At 53.6% G+C, this 20,873-nt stretch overlaps 1 protein-coding gene across 2 annotated transcripts in view; it reads left to right on the top strand.

Moving 5' to 3' along the window:
* Positions 1-20,873, top strand: part of EIF2A (eukaryotic translation initiation factor 2A) — a 48,192-nt gene that overhangs the window by 93 nt on the left and 27,226 nt on the right. Inside the window, exons 1-2 of one of the 2 annotated variants that reach the window (XM_029070709.1) lie at positions 11,346-11,370; positions 20,469-20,538. In XM_029070709.1, the coding sequence (XP_028926542.1) occupies positions 20,492-20,538 (47 nt within the window). In that variant the 5' untranslated portion in view covers positions 11,346-11,370; positions 20,469-20,491. Of the gene's footprint in view, positions 1-11,345; positions 11,371-20,468; positions 20,539-20,873 lie in introns of those variants that run through there. The other variant, XM_029070697.1, reaches the window with a different exon arrangement.

Here is a 20,873-nt window from a genome sequence, read left to right as displayed (position 1 = left end):
CGGAGGGGACGGGGGAGGCCGGGGCCGCTCGGGACCCCCGGGGGAGGCAGGCCGCCCGCTCCTCCGCGCGCCGCCGGGCTCTGCGCAGGCGCACTCCGACCCAACGCCCCCCCCCTCCCCCCGCCGGGCCTCCGCGCGCCGCGCGCGTGCAGGGACCTCCCCCCCCCCCCCCCTCCGCGATTCCTCATCGTGAGGTTTGGGATTTGTGGAAGCGCCCACTCTCTGCACAGCGCCCTTCATTCATTCATTCCGTGGGATTGGGCGCTTACTCTGCGCGCAGCGCTCTTCATTCGGTCAGTCAGTCATTCATTCCGTAGGATGGAGCGCTTACCCTGTGCGCCGCGCTCTTCATTCATTCATTCCATGGTATTGAGCGCCTACTCTGTGCGCAGCGCTCTTCATTCATTCATTCCGTAGGATGGAGCGCTTATTATGTGCGCAGCGCTCTCCATTCATTCATTCCGTAGGATTGAGCGCTTACTCTGTGCGCAGCGCTCTTCATTCCGTAGGATTGAGCGCTTATTATGTGCGCAGCGCTCTTCATTCATTCATTCCGTAGGATTGAGCGCTTACTATGTGCGCAGCGCTCTTCATTCCACAGTATTGAGCGCTTACCATGTGCGCAGCGCTCTTCATTCATTCATTCCATGGTATTGAGCGCCTACTCTGTGCGCAGCGCTCTTCATTCATTCATTCCATGGTATTGAGCGCCTACTCTGTGCGCAGCACTCTTCATTCATTCATTCCGTAGGATTGAGCGCTTACTCTGTGCGCAGCGCTCTTCATTCATTCATTCCATGGTATTGAGCGCTTACTCTGTGCGCAGCGCTCTTCATTCATTCATTCCATGGTATTGAGCGCTTACTCTGTGCGCAGCGCTCTTCATTCATTCATTCCATGGTATTGAGCACTTACCATGTGCACAGCGCTCTTCATTCATTCATTCCATGGTATTGAGCACTTACTCTGTGCGCAGCACTCTTCATTCATTCATTCCGTAGGATTGAGCGCTTACTCTGCGCAGCGCTCTCCATTCATTCCATGGTATTGAGCGCTTACTATGTGCGCAGCGCTCTTCATTCTTCATTCCATGGTATTGAGCACTTACCATGTGCACAGCGCTCTTCATTCATTCATTCATTCCGTAGGCTTGAGCGCTTACTATGTGCGCAGCGCTCTTCATTCCACAGTATTGAGCGCTTACCATGTGCGCAGCGCTCTTCATGCATTCATTCATTCCATGGTATTGAGCACTTACTATGTGCACAGCGCTCTTCATGCATTCATTCATTCCGTAGGATTGAGCGCTTGCCATGTGCACAGCGCTCTTCATTCATTCATTCCATAGTATTTATTGAGCACTTAATCTGGGCAGAGCACTGTTCATTCATTCCGTAGTATTTCTTGAGCGCTTACTATGGGCACAGCACTGTTCATTCCGTAGTATTTCTTGAGCGCTTACTCTGGGCACAGCACTGAGAAGCAGCGTGGCGCAGTGGAAAGAGCACGGGTTTTGGAGTCAGGGCTCATGAGTTCGAATCCCAGCTCTGCCACTTGTCGGCTGTGTGACATTGGGAGAGTCACTTCACTTCTCTGTGCTTCGGTTCCCTCATCTGTAAAATGGGGATGAAGACTGTGAGCCTCACGTGGGACAACCTGATTCCCCTGTGTTTACCCCAGCGCTTAGAACAGTGCTCTGCACATAGTAAGCGCTTAACAACTACCAACATTATTATTCTAAGCACTGGGGGGAGATACGGGGTCATCGGGTTGTCCCACGTGAGGCTCACAGATCCCCATTTTACAGGCCCAGAGAAGCGAAGCCCGAGGTCACCCAGCAGACGAGTGGCGGAGCCGGGTTTCGAACCCGTGACCCCTGACTCCCAAGGCCCGGGCTCTTTCCACTGAGCCACGCTGGGCCTGGCGGATACCATAAAATGAGGGAGGGGTGCGGGGGTGGCCGTCGGGAAAAAGAGACGGGGGGCGGCGGTTGCTAGCGATGGGAGGGATGGCATGAAGCCTTGGAGGGGGAAGAGGGGATTGGGAGAGGTGAGGAGCCGTTTTGCCTGGCTGGAGGGCTCACCTCCTCCGAGAGGCCTTCCCGGATTGAGCTTCCCCTCTTCTTCACCTCCCCGCAGCTGAGCCCCCTTTTCCCTCCCTTTCCCCCTGCTCCTCCCCCCCTCTCCCTTCCCCTCATCATTGTGCTCGTCCGCTCAACTGTATATATTTTCATTACCCTATTTATTTTGTCGATGAGCTGTCCATCCCCTCGATTCTCTTTATCGCCGTCGTTCTCGTCCGTCCGTCTCCCCCGATCAGACCGTAAGCCCGTCACTGGGCGGGGATGGTCTCTATCCGGTGCCGCAACGTCCGTTCCGAGCGCTTAGTCCGGTGCTCCGCACATAATAAGCGCTCAATAAATACTATCGAATGAATGAGCCTAGAGGGTGACTCACCTAGCAGGAAATGAGGGGAGTTGGGTAAGAGGCAGGAAGGCGAGGGAGCATAGTGAGCTAAGGATAGCGGGGGTATTTGTGAAACGCTTACTGAGTGCTAGGGTGGATTTAGGATAGTCAGGTTGGACACGGACCCCCCCCCCCCCCGTCCCACACGGGGCTTCACGAGGGCAGAATATTCACCCCCTCATTCATTCGTATGTATTGAGCGCTTCCCGTGTGCAGAGCACTGTACTGAGCGCTTGGAATGGACAATTCGGCAACAGGGAGAGACGAGCCCTGCCCTTGGACGGGCTCACGGTCTAAGCGGGGGAAACAGACGGAAACGATAGCGATAAATAGAATCGAGAGTACGGGGGAAACAGACGGAAACGATAGCGATAAATAGAATCGAGAATACGGAGGAACCGGGAAGGTCGGGGGAAAAAATTGAACCGGCAGGACTCGGTGATGGACTCGGGAGCCTGCGGGATTAAAACGGTAATAGTAATGGAATATAATAATAATAATAATAATGATGGTATCGGTTAAGCCCTTACTATGCGCAAAGCACTCTTCTAAGCGCCGGGGGGATCCAAGGTGATCAGGTTGTCCCCCGTGGGGCTCGCAGTCTTCATCCCCATTTGCCAGGTGAGGTCACCGAGGCTCAGAGAAGTGAAGCGCAAAAATCACACAGCTGACGGGGCGGAGCCGGGATTGGAACCCACGACCTCCGACTCCCAAGCCCGGGCTCTTGCCACCGAGCCACGCTCCTTAGATACAAGGTGATCAGGTTGTGCCACGTGGCGTCACTTTGAATCCCCATTTTCCCGACGAGGTGACCGAGGCGCAGGGGAGCGACTCGCCCGAGGTCACGTAGCCGGCACGTGGCGGAGCCGGGATTAGAACTCACGTCCTCTGACTCCCACGTCCGTCCTCTTTCCTCCAATCCACGCTGCTTCTGTATATAATAATGTTGGTATTTGGTCAGCGCTTATTACGTGCAGAGCACCGTTCTAAGCGCTGGGGGAGATACGGGCTCATCGGGTCGTCCCACGTGAGGCTCACAGTTAATCCCCGTTTTCCAGATGAGGGAACTGAGGCACAGAGAAGTGAAGTGGCTTGCCCACAGTCACACAGCTGATATGCTAAGCGCGTGCCGTGTGCCAAGGCCTGTCCTGCCCTGTGTGGGGCTTAGGGCACAAGGAGCAGAAGCGACAGAGATGAAATCCCCATTTGGGGTAGAAATGCGAGGTAATCAGCTCAGACACAGTCCCCGCCCTTCATGAAGCTCACAGTCTGTGTGGGAGGGAGAACAAGGATTGAATCCCCATTTTCCAGGTGAAGAAACTGAGGCAAAGAAGAGTCCAGGGGCTGGCCCGAGGCCACACCCCCGGCAGGTTGTGGAGCTGGGGTCTCCTGACCCCCCCTTGCTCTTCCCACCGGGCCCTGCCGCTTCCTGAGAAGCACAGGGAGGTTTTACAATAATAATGTCGGTATTTGTGAAGCGCCCACTCTGTGCCGAGCGCCGTTCTAAGCGCTGGGCGGGGTCATCGGATCGTCCCGCGTGAGGCTCCCGGTCTTCGTCCCCATTTTGCCGACGAGGTCGCCGAGGCCCAGAGAAGTGAAGCGACTGGCCCGCGGTCACCCCGCTGCCGAGCGGCGGAGCCGGGGTTCGGACCCGTGACCCCCCGACTGCCCCGCCCGGGCTCTCTCTCTCCGCTGAGCCACGCCGTTTTATCCCACCTGAGCGGCTGAGCCGCTCTTCCCGGAGGCTCGAGCGTAAAAAGGGAAAGGAGAGGTGGCAGAGCTGAGCCCCGGGGCGCATCTGTAATTATGAGGTGGGGGAAGAAGAGTCAGCGAGATGCGGTCATCACCGGGAATGAGACATTTATGGCGGCGTTCAGTACAGGAGATCATTTGGCGTCCGGGAACTGCCGGAGCGGGAGGACCAGTGCGGGAGCATCTGGGGTGTCGATTTCTGCCCCTGAGGTCGGACGATTCATTAATGGTGGCCTCTACCAGGAGCAGCGCGGCTCCGGGGAAAGAGCCCGGGCTTGGGCGTCGGCAGTCACGGGTTCGAATCCCGGCTCTGCCCCTCGTCACCTGGGTGACCGTGGGCCAGTCACTTCACTTCTCTGGGCCTCAGTTCCCTCCTCTGGAAAATGGGGATGGGGACTGTGAGCCTCACGTGGGTCAACCCGATGACCTTGTATCTCCCCCAGCGCTTAGAACGGAGCCCTGCACATAGTAAGCGCTTCACAGATCCCACCGTTGAGTCACTTCGCTTCTCTGGGCCTCATTTCCCTCATCCGTGAAATGGGGATTAACTGTGAGCCTCACGTGGGACGACCCGATGGCCCCGTATCTCCCCCGGCGCTTAGAACGGTGCTCCGCACAGAGTAAGCGCTTAACAAATACCAGCGTTATTATTATCATCTTTAAACCACTGCCTAGTTGAAAGGCGCGGTGGAAAGGCGCGGTTTCATCGCGGTCAAGTTTTCCAGACTTATCGCCTAACCTTCATTTTTAAGACCGAGTCCACTTTAATTCCCTCACTCGTGGTGTTGACCGATGGTCTTTATTCTCTCCAAATAGCTTGACCGTGCCTAATCTGGAGAAGCGGCGTGGCTCAGTGGGAAGAGCCCGGGCTGGGGAGTCAGAGGTCGTGGGTTGGAATCCCGGCGCTGCCACTTGGCAGCTGTGTGACTGTGGGCAAGTCACTTCACTTCTCTGGGCCTCACTTACCTCGTCTGGAAAATGGGGTTTAACCGTGAGCCTCACGTGGAACAACCTGATGCCCCCGTATCTCCCCCAGCGCTTAGAACGGTGCTCTCCGCGTAGTAGACGCTTAACAAATACCAACATTATTAATCTGTTTCGTTACCCTACCCTATTTGTTTTGTGGATGAGATGTACATCCCCTCGATTCTATTCATTTGCTCTTGTTTTAACGAGATGTTCATCCCCGCGATTCTATTTATCGCTATTGTTCTCGTCCGTCCGTCTCCCCCGATTAGACCGTCAGCCCGTCAGAGGGCGGGGACCGTCTCTATCTGTTACCGATTGGTCCGTGCCCGAGCGCTCAGTCCAGTGCTCCGCACATAGTAAGCGCTCGATAAATACTATCGAATGAATCTGTCCCCAGTGTTGAGTGCTGGCTTTTCTGAGAAAATGCTCATTCCCGCTCTCGTGTTCTTAGCGGTTTAGACATCTGGACCGGAGCGCTGGTGGTGGAACCGTCTACCAACTCTCCTGTATTGTCCTCTCCCAAGTGCTTGGTACCGTGTTCGGCACACAATAAGCGCTCGATAAATAACGATCGGCGATGATCTCTGCCCCCACGTTGACCCCCGCGACCATCCAAAAGAACGACGTCTCCCACACTGCCCGTTGTGCACGGCGGTGGAGAAACAGCAACGGCCCAGTGGATAGATCGCGGACCTGGAAGTCAGAAGGACCTGGGTTCTAATCCCGAATCCGCCGCTTGTCTGCCGTGTGACCCTGGACAGGTCACTTCTCCAGGCTTCAGTGGCCGCGTCTGGAAAATGGGGATTAAGACCGTGAGCCCCGTGGGGGACGGGGACGGTGTCCAACCCGGTTAGCTTGTATCCACCCCAGGGCTTAGAACGGAGCTTGGCCCATAGTGAGTGCTTAACAAGTAGCGTCATCGTTATTATGAGTCACGTCGGAAGAATGGTGCATAGGGTTAGTGCTTTGGTGCTTTGGAGAGATCAGTCCTATTTATTGAGGGCTTATTGTGTGCGGGTCACTGTACTGAGCGGTTGGGAAGGTCCAATATAGCAGAGTTGACAGACCTGTAGAAATGATTGGGATGAGGTTTTTTTTTTTTTAATGTTATTCGTGAACCGCCTGTCGTGGGTTCTGAGCCCTGGAGTAGATACGGCGTGACTCAGTGGAAAGAGCCCGGGCTGGGGAGTCAGAGATCGTGGGTTCGAATCCCGGCGCTGCCCCTCGTCAGCTGCGCGACTGTGGGCGGGTCACTTAACGTCTCTGCGCCTCAGTGACCTCATCTGTAAAACGGGCATTAGGACTGTGAGCCCCGTGTGGGACAACCTGATTACTTTGCATCCTCCCCGGCGCTTAAAACAGTGCTTGGCACGTACCACTTGACAAATTACATAATTATGAATTATTATTATTATTATTATTATTATTAAGAGTAAACTGACATTCCCCGCCCACTACAGGCTCACAGTCTAGAGGGGGAGAGACAGACATCAACCTGTGACAACCTGATTAGATTGTATCCTCCCCAGGGCTTAGAACAGTGCTTTGCCCGTAGTAAGCGCTTAACAAGTGCCATTATTATTATTATTATACAGATTAATCAGATCAGTAACAGTCCCCGTCCCACATAGGGCTCACAATCTAAGAAGGTGAGAGAACAGGGGTTGAGTCCCCCCATTTTGCAGTTGAGGAAACTGAGGCCCAGAGAAGTGAAGCGACTTAGCCCAGGTCACACGGCCGACCGGCGGCGGAGCCGGGATTAGAACCCGGGTGCTCCACCTCCCAGGCCCGGGCTTTTATCCACTGATAATGATAGTGTTGGTATTTGTTAAGCGCTTACTACGTGCCACGCGCTGTTCTAAGCGCTGGGGGAGATACAGGGTCATCGGGTCGTCCCACGTGAGGCTCACGGTTAATCCCCGTTTTACAGATGAGGTAACTGAGGCACAGAGAAGTGAAGCGACTCGCCCACAGTCACGCAGCTGACAAGGGGCAGAGCCGGGAGTCGAACCCATGCCCTCTGACTCCGAAGCCCGGGCTCTTTCCACTGAGCCACGCTGCTTCCCATCAGAGTGAGAAATCCCATCCCAGGCGGCGCTGGAATTTACCAGTGTCCCATCTGCTTTGGAATTCGGGGTCGAGGTGGACGGCTTAAGGTGACTCGTAAACACGTCGGCAAAATCGAAGCATGTCGCGCGACGAGGACGATTCAGTGGGGCCGTATTTCCGAGCCCGCCGTGGCGGTCTGGCTCCCGCCGTCGTTTCGGGCGACGTCTGGGGCCTTCTCGGGGTCCCGGGAGGAAACGTGAAAGACGGCGAGTGCGGGGTCCTGCCTCAGCATAGGTTCATTCATTCAGTAGTATTTATTGAGCGGTCACTATGTGCAGAGCACTTTACTAAGTGCTTGGAATGGACAAATCGGTAACAGAGACGGTCCCTGCCGTTCGACGGGCTTACGGTCTAATCGGGGGAGACGGACGGACGAGAACAACGGCGATAAACAGAATGGAGGGAAAGAACGTCTCGTTAAAACGATAGCAAATAAATAGAATCGAGGTGATGTACATCTCATTAGCAAAATAAATAGGGCGATGAAGATATAGACAGTCGAGCGGACGAGTACAGTGTTGAGGGGAGGGGACGGGAGAGGGGGAGGAGCAGAGGGAGATGGGGGGAGAAGAGGGTTTAGCTGCGGAGAGGTGAAGCGGGGGTAGAGGGAGCAGAGGGAAAAGGGGAACTCAGTCTGGGAAGGCCTCTTGGAGGAGGTGAGCTTTAAAGGTTAAAGGAAGTTTCCGCTCTGCCCTCGAGCAGCGTTTGCCCAGGCCTTTCTTGGCTCAGTCCCTCGTCGGGGTCGGGGCCGTTTCAGTGCACAAGAGTCGGAAGCAAAACCGGGAATGCCGGCCGGATTCCCGGATCGCAGTCAGTGAGCGTGTCGCTCTAAGCCGCGAGTGTCCATCTGGAGAAAGAATGCTCCCCGGATTCGTGCCGTAGCCTCTTCCTCCTAAGCCTTTTTTTTTTTTTAAAAAAAAAAAAAAAGCAGTTTCACATTTTCTCACCTCAGCCTTACAAGCCTCTCGTTTTACAGGCGGGAGGCGGTTTCTGTGTTAGTCACTAGCCCAAGGACGCGGGAGTTAACTGGGAGGAGTTTCCACTTTGGCTAGGAAGAGGAGTGGGGCGAGCGGGGACCCCCGTAGATGGGGAACCCCCTCGAGCGGCAGGGTCCGTGGTGAATTCCCACCTGTAGACTCTTCCCCAGGACTCAGTTCGGTGCCCTGCACGCCGTCAGAGCGCCTACACTGTGCAGAGCGCTGTACCAAGCGCTTGGGAGAGTACAGTGCGGCAGAGTTGGTAGCCACGCTCCCTATTCATTCGCTCAGTCGGACTTATTAAGCGCCTACTGTGTGCAAAGCACCGTACTGAGCGCTTGGGAAAGCACAGTACGACAGAAGAAGCAGGGTGGTTTAGTGGAAAGAGCTCGGGCTTGGGAGCCAGAGGGCGTGGGTTCTAATCCCGGCTCTGCCGCTTATAAGAATAATAACGTTGGTATTTGTTAAGCGCTTACTAGGTGCCGAGCACCGTTCTCAGCGCCGGGGTAGATACAGGGGAATCGGGTTGTCCCACGTGAGGCTCCCAGTCTTCATCCCCATTTTCCAGAGAGGGGAACTGAGGCCCAGAGAAGTGAAGTGACTCACCCACAGTCACACGGCTGACAGGGGGCAGAGCCGGGATTCGAACTCATGACCTCCGACTCCCAAGCCCGGGCTCTTTCCACTGAGCCACGCTGCACATGTAGGAAGCTTGGCTACTGGTTTGGACTTAGAGTAGGGTATGCGGATCAAGAAACCGAGGCTCTGACCCCTGACCTGGGGCATTCAGCTTCGAAAATGAGGAAAGCGACCACCCATCGCGGAGGCAAGTTGAGGAACTGTAGAGCAAGCGCTCTGAAAATTCTCCGAGCGTGCCAGGGATTCCGGAAGAACCTCTCTGACAACGAGACTCCCGGCCACTTGCACGATTTTAAAATCTTCCTCGCGGGAGAGAGAGGTTTCACGCGGCCTTGATGTGAATGCTTTTTTCAAGGGGGACCAATGAAAAGCCAATCCTGCTATTTTAAAACTGCACTTGGAATATGTCAGCCGAGCCTTGTTTTGTTCCTTTTTTTAAAAAATGGCATCGGTCAAGGACCCGCGATGCCGGGCACCGTACGGAGCACCGTAGTAGAGGCTAACCGGGTCGGACACGGTCCCTGTCCCGCATGGGGCTCACACTTTTAATCTCCATTTTCCAGATGAGGTGACTGAGGCCCAGGGAGGTGAAGTGACTTGCCCAAGGTCACGCAGCAGGCGTGTGGTTGAGCCCGGGGTTAGAACCCAGGACCTTCCGAGGCCCCGGCCCGTGCCGGGCCAGGCTGCCGCCTCTCGTAGGGAGGGACGTCGACGTCGTATTTCCTACTCGTGCGTTTCCGATTCGCCCGTGCCCTGGGATCTGAACGTTTTAAGCGCTCGCCATTCACCGCACCCTCAGCATCACAGCACTTACGTACAGCTCGGTAATTTATTTCAATGTCTTCCTCCCTCCGGACTGTTAAGGACGTCCGCCAACTCCGCTGTAGTGTACTCTCCCGGTTGCGTAGTGCAGATCCGCTTTGCTGGCGGTAAACGCGCACTACAGAGACGCGGCATGGTCTAGTGGGTAGAGGCACAGGCCTGGGAGTCGGAAGGAACCGAGTTCTAATCCCGGCTCCACCACTCGTCGCCCGCGTGAACTTGGGCGAGTCTCGGGACTTCTCCGGGCCTCGGTGACCTCATCTGTAAAATGGAGATTGAGACCGAAAGCCCTCTGTGGGACAGGAACCGGGTCCAACTTGGTGTCCTGTATCTACCCCACTACCTAGAGAGGCAGCGTGGCTCAGTGGAAAGACCACGGGCTTGGGGGTCAGAGGTTGTGGGTTCTAATCTCGGCTCCGCCACTTGTCAGCTGTGTGACTTTGGGCGAGTCACTTCACTTCTCGGGGCCTCAGTGACCTCATCTGTAAAATGGGGATGAAGACCGTGAGCCCCACGTGGGACAACCTGATTCCCCTGCGTCTACCCCAGCGCTCAGAACGGTGCTCGGCACATAGTAAGCGCTTAACAAATACCAGCATTGTTATTATTAACCTAGTAAGTGCTTAACAAATACCATAAAGAAAATTCCACCGACTGAAACAATTCTAACCAATAAAAATAGCACGACTGACTCTTACAAGAATAAGAAGCGGCGCGGTCTAGCGGTTAGAGCACGGGCCCGGGAGTCAGAAGGATCTGGGTTCCAATCCCGGCCCCACCGCACATCTGCTGTGTGACCTTGGGCAGGCCACCTCACCTCCCTGACCCTCAGTTACCTCATCTGTAAAATGGAGATCGAGTGTGAGCCCCATGTGGGACAGGCACTGTGTCCGACCTGATGAAACTGTAGCTACCCCAGCGCTCAGAACAGTGTTTAAACACAGGGTAAGCGCCTAACGAGTACCCTAATTATTAATGTTATTGTTATTAATTGTTATTAAGTGTATCCGTCCCCTTCGTGAGTTGCAGTACTGATTTAAGCGAGGTTATGGTGGAGTTACAGAGCCCTCAAGTAGCCTTTCAAACAGCCTCCAGTGAGTGCTTTGGCTTCCTGGAATTCCCATTGCCTCGGGACTTAACGTCAATACCGTTTCTGTTCCGTGGGATCCTGCTGCAAGACTACCTTATTCTTTCGTACTGCATTTCCGTGCCAAGCGATTGTATGACCCTTGGCTCCTCAACGGCTTCTTCCCCACCGCTTTTAAACTTGCACCTGTCTCCCCTGTCCCCTGACCCCCCGGCTCCCCCCGGGTGTCGCCCCGTCTGCCTCCTGCCAGTCCTCTCCAAACTCCCGGTGCGAGTCGTCTGCACCCGCTGTCTTAAATTCCTCTCTTCCGGTCTCTCCTGGACCCCCTTCCAATCTGGCTTCCATCCCCTTCGCTCCACAGAAACCACCCTCCAGTGATCTTCTTGCCAGATCCAACGGCCTCTACTTCATCTTAATCCTCCTCGACGTCTCAGCTGCCTTCGACGCCGTGGACCACCTCCTGGAAACGTTATCCAACCCTGGCTTCGCCGATTCTGTCCTCTCCTGGTTCTCCTCTCATCTCTCTGGCCGTTCATTCTCCGTCTACTTTGTGGGCTCCTCCTTTCCCTCCCAACCCCTAACTCAGAAGAAGAGAAGCAGCGTGGCTCAGTGAGAAGGGCGTGGGCTTCGGAATCAGAGGTCATGGGTCCGACTCCCGGCTCCGCCGCCTGTCAGCTGTGTGACCGTGGGCGAGTCGCTTCACTTCTCTGGGCCTCAGTTACCTCATCTGGGGATTATCTGTGAGCCTCACGTGGGACAAACCGATTACCCTGTATCTGCCCCGGCGCTTAGAACAGTGCTCTGCACGTAGTAAGCGCTTAACAAATACCAACATTATTATTATCATCGGGCTGGGCGGGGCGTTCCTCAAGGTTCAGTTCTCAGTCCCCTTCCATTCTCCGTCGACACCTATTCCCTTGGAGAGCTCGTTGGATCGCTTCAACAACCGTCTCTGTGAGGATGATACCCAATTCTCTATCTCCAGCCCCCATCTCTCTCCCTCTCTCCAGTCTCACATCTCCTCCTGCCTTCGAGACGTCTCTACTTGGATGTCCTGCTGTCCCCTCGAACCTAACGTGTCCAGACAGGGCTCCTCATCTTCCCTGTCCTCCCCTTGACTTTCCCATCACTGCAGATGGCACCACCACCTTTCCTCTCTCACGAGCCCATATCCTCGGCGTCCCCCTCCACTCTTCTCTCTCGTTCACCCCGCGTATTCGATCCGTCACCGAATCCCGTCGGTCCCGTCTTCACGGCGTCGCTAAAATCCGTCCCGCCCTCTCCATCCCAACCGCTTCCATGTCAGTGTAATCACTTATCCTATCCCGCCTCGTTTACCGTATCGGCCTCCTTGCTGACCTCCCGTCTCTCCCCACTCCGGTCCGTACTTCACTCTGCTGCCGGGATCATTTTTCTACAAAAACGTTCATCAAAAAAATTCCAGTGGTTGCGCATCTTCCTCCGTATCACACCGAAACTCCTCAACATTGGCTTTAAAACCTCCTTGCCCCCTCCTACCTCACCCTGCTTCTTTCCTTCTACAGCCCGGTCCGCGCACTTCGTTCCCCTAGTGCTGACTTTCTCAGCGTGCCTCGATCTCGCTCGTTTGGCCACCGGCCCCTAACCCACGTCTTACCTCTGGCCTGGAAGGCCCTCCCTCCCCAAATCCAACAAATCCCCCCCCCCCCCCCGCCTTCAGTAATAATAATAATGACGTTGGTATTTGTTAAGCGCTTACTAGGTGCCGAGCACTGTTCTAAGCGCTGGGGGATACGCGGGGGAATCAGGTTGTCCCACGTGGGGCTCACACACTTTTAATCCCCATTTTACAGATGAGGGAGCTGAGGCACAGAGAAGTGGGGTGACTTGCCCGCGGTCACACAGCTGACAAGCGGCAGAGCCGGGAGTCGAACTCATGACCTCTGACTCCGAAGCCCGGGCTCTTTCCACTGAGCCACGCTGCTTCTAAGGCTTCAAAGCCTTACTGAAGGCCCATCTCCTCCGGGAGGCCTTCCCAGCCTAAGCCCCCCCTTTTTCTCATCTCCCACTCCCTTCTGCCTCACCCTGACTTATTCCCTTTGCTCTTCCCTCCTCCCAGCCCCACGGCGCTCGGGTCCACGTCCGTCATTTTCGTTATTCTTGTTGAAGTCTGGGTCCGCGCCCCCACGGACTGTAAGCTCGTCGTGGGCAGGGAATGTCACTGTTTATGGTTGTACTTTCCCGAGCGCTCAGTACAGTGCTCTGCGCACAGTAAGCACTCAGTAAATACGTTGGAATGAATTGTACTGAGCGCCTACGGGGCGCGGAGTACGGCACTGAGCGTTTGAGAGGGTACAGTACAATAGAATGCGCAGACACAGTTCCTGCCCTCAAGCTTATTGAACCCGTCAGGAGGCTACAGAGTGATGTTTGAAGTACTGTGTTCTGAAAAATTAAACCCATTGTTGCCAAGGGCAAAGATTCGATTTTAATTAGAAAACTTCCTTGTTTTAAAGGAATCTTTTTAAGCACATACTATTTGTCAGGCACTGTACTAAGCGCTGGGGTAGATCTAAGCCGACCGGGTTGGACATCATCATAATAATAAGGTTGGTATTTGTTAAGCGCTCACTTCGTGCAGAGCACCGTTCTAAGCGCTGGGGGAGATACAGGGGGATCGGGTCGTCCCACGTGAGGCTCACGGTCTTAAAATCCCCATTTTACAGATGAGGTCACTGAGGCCCGGAGAAGTGAAGTGACTCGCCCACAGTCACACAGCTGACGGGAGTCGAACCCACGACCCCCGACTCCCAGGCCCGGGCTCTTTCCACTGAGCCCCGCTGCTTCCCCTGTCCCATACGGGGCTCACAGTCTCAATTTGCGGTTTACGGATGAGCGAACCGAGGCACAGAGAAGCGAAGCGACTTGCCCAAGGTCACGCAGCCAGCAGGTGGCGGAGCCGGGATTAGCACCCAGGTCCCTCTGCCTCCCAGGCCCGTGCTCCGTCCACCGGGCCGTGCTGCCTGTCTAGGTTTTAGGCCATTGAAGAGTGAAGCCGGACCGAAAGGGAACGTGTGTCGAAGCCCTCCGCCAAGGGCCGCGGTGGCGGTTGGGATGAGCTGTCAAGATGGGGTAGGAAAAAAGGACTCCCGCACTGGCACTCGGAAAGTCGGAAGCCGAGCTCCTCATCTCCTCCGTTAACCGCTCGGTGGTATTTATTGAGCGCTTGCCGTGTGCAGCGTACCGTACTAAGTGTTCGAGAGGGGAACAGCACGGTAGCGTGGCTCAGCGGAAGGAGCCCGGGCTGGGGGGTCGGGGGTCATGGGTTCGAATCCCGACTCTGCCCCTTGTCAGCTGGGGTGACTGTGGGCAGGTCACTTCTCTGTGCCTCATTTCCCTCATCTGTAAAATGGGGGTGAAGACTGTGAGCCTCACGTGGGACAGCCTCATTCCCTTGTATCTTGTGGCTCAGTGGAAAGAGCCCGGGCCCTGGAGTCAGAGGTCATGGGTTCGAGTGCCAGCTCGGCCACTTGTCAGCTGGGTGACTCCGGGCAAGTCACTTCACTTCTCGGTGCCTCAGTTACCTCATCTGTAAAACGGGGGTGAAGACCGTGAGCCCCACGTGGGACAACCCGATTCCCCTCTGTCTTCCCCAGCGCTTAGAACAGTGCTCGGCACATAGTAAGCGCTTAACAGATACCAACATCATTATTATTATTATTATCTACCCCGGCGCTTAGAACAGTGCACGGCACGTAGTAAGCGCTTAACAGATACCACCATTATTATCGTTATTATAAGACACAGTTCCTGCCCTCAAGCTTACAGTCCAGACAGCGAGATTCAAATTCGAATAAATTGCATATAAGGGGAGCAGCAGAATGTAAGCTTATGCGGGGGGCGGGGTGAGTAGCCAAGGGCTTAAGGCAACAACACAAAAGTGGGGGCCGGTTGGGTGGGGAAATGGGTTAGTCAGGGAAGGGTTCTTCGGAGGCCGTATAATAATGTTGCTATCTGTTAAGCGCTTACTCTGTGCAGAGCACTGTTCTAAGCGCTGGGGAGATACGGGGTAATCTGGTTATCCCACGTGAGGCTCACAGTTAATCCCCATTTTACAGATGAGGGAACTGAAGCACAGAGAAGTGGAGTGACTCGCCCACAGTCACACAGCTGACAAGCGGCAGAGCGGGGGTTCGAACCCATGACCTCTGACTCCCAAGCCTGTGCTCTTCCCACTGAGCCACGCTGTATATATTTTATTACCCTATTTATTTTGCTAATGAGGTGTACATCCCCGCGATTCTATTTATCGTATTATGTTGTCTTGTTTTTGTCCCTCCGTCTCCCCCGATTAGACCGTGAGCCCGTCACTGGGCAGGGATTGTCTCTATCTGTGGCTGAATTGTCCATTCCAAGCACTTAGTACAGTGCTCTGCGCATAGTAAGCGCTCAGTAAATACTATTGAATGAATGAATGAAGGTACAGGCTCTGCCACTTGGCAGCTGTGTGACTGTGGGCAAGTCACTTTACTTTTCTGTGCCTCAGTTCCCTCATCGTAAAATGGGGACTGTGAGCCTCATGTGGGACAACCTGATTACCCTGTATCTAGCCCAGCTCTCAGAACAGTGCTTGGCACGTAGTAAGCGCTTAACGAATGCCAACGTTATTATTATTTCCTAACCCGGTCAGCACTACCCCCGTCCCCTCCGATCCAGAAGCTCATCTCTGACTCTCCTCTCGCTTGAACTTCCTACATCGTCGTATCTACCTCTTTCCGGGTCTTCTAAGATAGATCACAGATCCTCCTCTCTATAGAAGCAGGGTGGCCTCGTGAAAAAAGCATGGCCTTGGGAGTCGGGGGACCTGGGTTCTGATCCTGACGCCGCCACCTTGCCTGCTGTGTGACCTTGGGCGAGTCACTCAACTCTCTTGTGCCTCGGTTCCATTTATCGTGATTATGTTGTCTTGTTTTTGCCCGTCTGTCTCCCCCCCGATTAGACTGTGAGCCCGTCACTGGGCAGGGATCGTCTCTGTCTGTTGCCCAATTGTCCATTTCAAGCGCTTAGTACACGTAGTACTAAGACTTAGTAATTAGACTGTGAGTCGCCCGGGGGACGGGGACCGTGTCTGACCTCGTTATCTTGTACCTCCCCCAGCACTTAGGACAATGCTTGGCACGGAGGAAAGCGTTTAACAAATACCGTCGTCGTTACCATCCATACGACGACACCCTCGCTCGAGCATAACCTCCGCTGGAACAGTAGCAGATTCTGTGCGGGTCTCCCTCCCTCCTTCAACCTTCTCCCACCTTTAGCTTATTCTGTATGAAGCTGCATTCGTGATCTTTTCATTTTTTTTTTTTTTTTTTTAAATAGGATTTCTCAGGCACTCGCTGTGCATCGAACCCTGTTTTAAACACTGGGATCGATATAAGGATAATCGCGGCAGACACAGTCGCTGTCCCACATGGGGCTCACCGTCTAAGTAGGAGGAGGGCGAACGGGTATCGAATCCCCAGTTTACAATGGAGGAAACTGAGGCGCAGAGTTAAACGCCCTGCAGAATACCCGCCCCCTCCTCTCCCCGAAATCATTTCCAGTGATTTTCTGCGTTAAACGGAGTGAACTGTGGACCGGAGTAGGGAGAGGCAGGACACTGGGCGGTCAGCAAGTTAATACAATCCCTCATCCTAACCTGCCTGGATTACTTTAATTCATTCAGTAGTATTTATTGAGCGCTTAGTATGTGCAGAGCACTGGACTAAGCGCTTGGAACGGACAAATCGGTAACAGAGATGGTCCCTGCCCTTCGACGGACTTACTTGAGGTCAGCAAGCAATCCAGGCGGGATAGGATGAAGGATTGTATTAACACGGTGGGAGTTCGGATGGAGGGGGGATAGTCTGTCACCCCAGTTCGTAATTTAGGGCTTGAACAGGTAGCTGTAGTTGTTGCCACTATTTGGGGCGGTCAGAAGACCGGCACAGTGTGGGCAGAGAACGCGTCTCCCAACTCTGTTATAATTGTACTCTCCCAAGCGCTTAATTCACAGTAGGCGTTCAGTAAATACAACTGATGGATTGACCCTCCTGAACAGAAGGGAAGGCCCCTGGTAGCTATTGCAACCGGGAGAGGCAGTGCTCACCTCTAGACCCTAAGCTCGTTGTGGGCAGAGAGAGCATCTAGGGTTACAGTGTACTCTCCCAAGCGCTTAATACAGTGCTTTGCACACAGTAAGGGCTCAATAAATACGATATGCTGGCCTGCCTCGGTTTCCCCGGGTGTAAAATGGGGATGACAGCGTCTAGCCGAGCCTTCCTTCACCGTTGAGTTTTGAGACAGCGAGATCTAAATGTGAAAGCGCATCAGAAGCAGTACTGTTATATTGTACTCTCCCAAGCGCCGAGTACTGGAGTGGAGAAGCGGCGTGGCTCAGTGGAAAGAGCACGGGCTTTGGAGTCAGAGGTCATGGGTGCGAATCCCAGCTCCGCCACTTGTCAGCCGTGTGACTGTGGGCAAGTCACTTCACTTCTCTGTGCCTCAGTGACCTCATCTGTAAAATGGGGATTAAGACTGTGAGCCCCACGTGGGACAACCTGATTCCCCTGTGTCTACCCCAGCGCTTAGAACAGTGCTCTGCACATAGTAAGTGCTTAACAAATGCCAACATTTTTTTTTTTTACTGTGCTTTGCCCAAAGTAAGCCCTCGGTAAATACGATTGATTGATTGAAAGTTCACTGCTGTTGATTCTGACCTCAACCTCTTCACCTGCTCTCTTTCCCATCCACCCAACCCCCCTCACATCTGTCCTTTTCCCCACAGAGACCTCCGTTCTTTTGACTCCCTCCGGTATTGTACGGCCAACCTATCCCATTTGGACTCTCTGCCCAACCTTCCTTCTCCTGTTGCACAGATCAACACACTCAACACCACCCCCTCCATTGAACTGAACCCCATTTTGCTCCTCTCTCTCTCCGCCGGCCTCCTATCACTAGCCCACAACCCTGGATCACCTCCACAGTCCGCTTCCTCCGCTCCTGTGCCCGAGCTGCAGAGCAGTGTTGAAGGAAATCCTGATCTCTCTGACCGTGTCCACCTGAAATTTGTTTGGACCTGCTTCAGTCTGGCCTTTTTCACCCCCCGCCAGTGTCTCCTTCCTGATTCGCTCCCATACCCACTGCCTCTGCCACTGTTATTTTAACTCCATTCTCAAATCTCCTGTCCCCCCGCACCCGCCATCTCTTTCCCCTAATGACCTGCTACTTACTTCAACAAGATGGAAACCATCAGGCGTCCCTAAAATCTCCCGTGCTCCTCTCCAGTCCCCCGCCCCGCTCTTCCACCCTCTTTGACTCTCCCTGTATTCCATGCAGTGTCTGAAGATGAAATCTCTCAACCCCTCTCTAAATCTACCCCTTCCACCCGTGCTTCTGACCCCATCCTTTCATACCTTTTTCAAACACTCACCCACTCCCTTCTTCCCTCCTTGACTTCCGTCCTCAACTGTTCACTCTCCAACAATTTCTTCCCCACTGTTTTCAAGCGTACTTATGTCTCCCCTAACCTAAAAGAACCCTCCCTTGACTCCGAGGCTCCCTCCGGTTACCGCCCCATCTCCTTTCTCTCCAAACTTCTTGGGGGAGGGGTTTACACCCGCTGTCTCCACTTCCTCTCCTTCAGTTCTCTCCTAGATTCCGTCCAATCTGGCTTCCGCCTCCATCGCTCCACAGAAACAGCCCTCTCTAAGATGACCGGTAACCGTCTTCTCACCAAGTCTGCCGGCCTCTACTCCATCCTGATCCTCCTCGACCTCTCCGCTGCCTTTGGCACTGTAGGCCACCCCCTTCTCCTTGAAACTTTTCCAACCTTGGATTCACTCTCACTGCCCTAACTCGGTTCTCCTATTTCTGTGCCTGCTCATTTTCGGTCTCTTCTGCTGGCTCCTCCTCTGCCTTCTCTGACAGTAGAAGCTCAGTTCTAGGTCTCCTTGTATTCACCTTCTACACCCATTCCCTTGGAAAATTCATTCATTCCCATGGCTTTAATTGCCATCTCAGAGGATTCCCAAAGCTACGTCTCCAGCCCTGACCTCTCTCCTTCCCCGCAGTCTCGCCTGCCATGTCTGCCTCCTCGCTGACCTCCCGGCCTCCCGTCTCTTCCCGCTCCACTCCGTACTTCTCTGCTGCCTGGATCATCTGTCGATAGAAATGTTCAGACCGTGTTTTCCCCTCTCTTCAAGAACCTTCAGCGGTTGCCCGTCCACCTCCGCATCAAGCAGAACCTCCTTACCATCGGCTTTAGAGCGTTCGGTCAACTCACCCCATCGTATCTCACCCCCTGTCTCCCCTTACAGCCCAGCCCGCACACTCCGCTCCTCTAGCTCCAGCTTACTCACAGTGCCCCCATCTCGTCTGTCTCACCGCCGACCCCTTTCCCACTTCCTCCCCTTAGCCTGGAACTCCCTTCCCCTCCATATAAGCCGGAACACCCCTCTCTCCACCTTCAAAGCACAATTAACGCCACACCTCCTCCAAGAGGCCTTCCCCGAGTGAGCCTCTTTTTCCCCGGCTCCCTCTCCCTTCTGTGTCATCTAGGCACTTGGATAATAATAATAATGTCGGTGGTATTTGACAAGGGCTTACTGTGGGCAAAGCACTGTTCCAAGCGCTGGTGGGGGAGACAAGGTGATCAGGTTGTCCCAGTGGGGCTCACAGTCTTAGTCCCCATTTTCCAGATGAGGTAACTGAGGCACCGAGAAGTGAAGCGACTCGCCCAAAGTCACACAGCTGACAGGTGGCGGGGCCGGGATTAGAACCCATGACCTCTGACTCCCAAGTCCGTGCTCTTTCCACTGAGCCACGCTGCTTCTCTAAGGATCTGTGACCTTTGGACATCTGATATTCGCCATACGCCCAACCCCACACCGCTTATGTACATATCTTTAAATTATTTTTTATAAACTATTTATTCCTATCGATGTCTGTCTCCCCTTCTAGACTGAAAGCTCATTATGGGCAGGGAACGTGACTGCTAATTCTGTTTACTCTCCCAGGTGCTTAGAACAGTGTTCTGCACCGCTCTTGCTTGCTCCTTTATCCATCCTCTCTCCCATCCCCACAGCACATATGTATAGAGCTGTGATTATTTATTTTTTTATCTATTTATTTTTATAAATGTCTGTCTCCCCCTCTAGACCTTGAGCTCAGTGTGGGCAGGAATGTGTCTGTTGTTGGATTGTACTCTCCCAAGTGCTCACGCAGTGCTTTGCACACAGTAGGCACTCAATAAATACGGTTGAATGAATGAATGCTCTGTACAGAGTGAGCGCTTAATTAAATACCATTGATGGATTTGTCCTTTAGGACTCTTCGTGCAAAGTGCCCTAAGAGTGAAGTATGGCTCCTCACCACTATCCACCAAGCTCGTTGTGGGCGGCAATATTGTTATTTTGCACTCTCCCAAGCTCTTAACCCACTGCATAACGTAAGCGTCCGATAAATGCGATCGAACGAATGATTGAACGGTTACCTTTGACCTTGTTAAATGCAGAACGATAGATGTGTTCTTGGGAGGCGTTCATTATTACGCAAACTGGAATTTTTACCGCTTATTAAGTGGACTCCGTGGGTGCCTTTCTGAACGTAACGTCGTGTTTTGTTCTGTTTTAGTCCGAGGCTCTGAAGGGCTCTACATGGTGAATGGTCCTCCAAGCTTTTCGGAAAATACAACGTTTCTAAGGTATAAGGTGTCCTATTCCCAAGTATAGTTCTTGTAGCAAATATACGTTGGCTTTGCGTGTCAGGATTGATTTGATTTAAATTACTAGGCAAGAAGAAATGTGCTTAATACCGGAACTTCTAAAGTGACAACCGAGCCATTAAGTAGAGCAGAGTCATCTTTAATTTCTCTTAATTTGTACCCAAGTGAAACCCATAAATAAGATTGGGCCCCTAGAAGAGCCAATGGCTGGTTGTGACCTAACTATAAAAAGGTAGAAAGAGTCAAGTACATAGCATCTTAACCAAACAGTTGATTTTTTTAATTATGTAAAAATCTGAATTCACTTGCACCGA

The sequence above is a fragment of the Ornithorhynchus anatinus genome, chromosome 1, assembly GCF_004115215.2.
Source record: "Ornithorhynchus anatinus isolate Pmale09 chromosome 1, mOrnAna1.pri.v4, whole genome shotgun sequence".
Classification (NCBI taxonomy): domain Eukaryota; kingdom Metazoa; phylum Chordata; class Mammalia; order Monotremata; family Ornithorhynchidae; genus Ornithorhynchus; species Ornithorhynchus anatinus.
The sequence above is the reverse complement of the archived record's forward strand: the minus strand, read 5'-3'. Positions and strand labels throughout refer to the sequence as shown.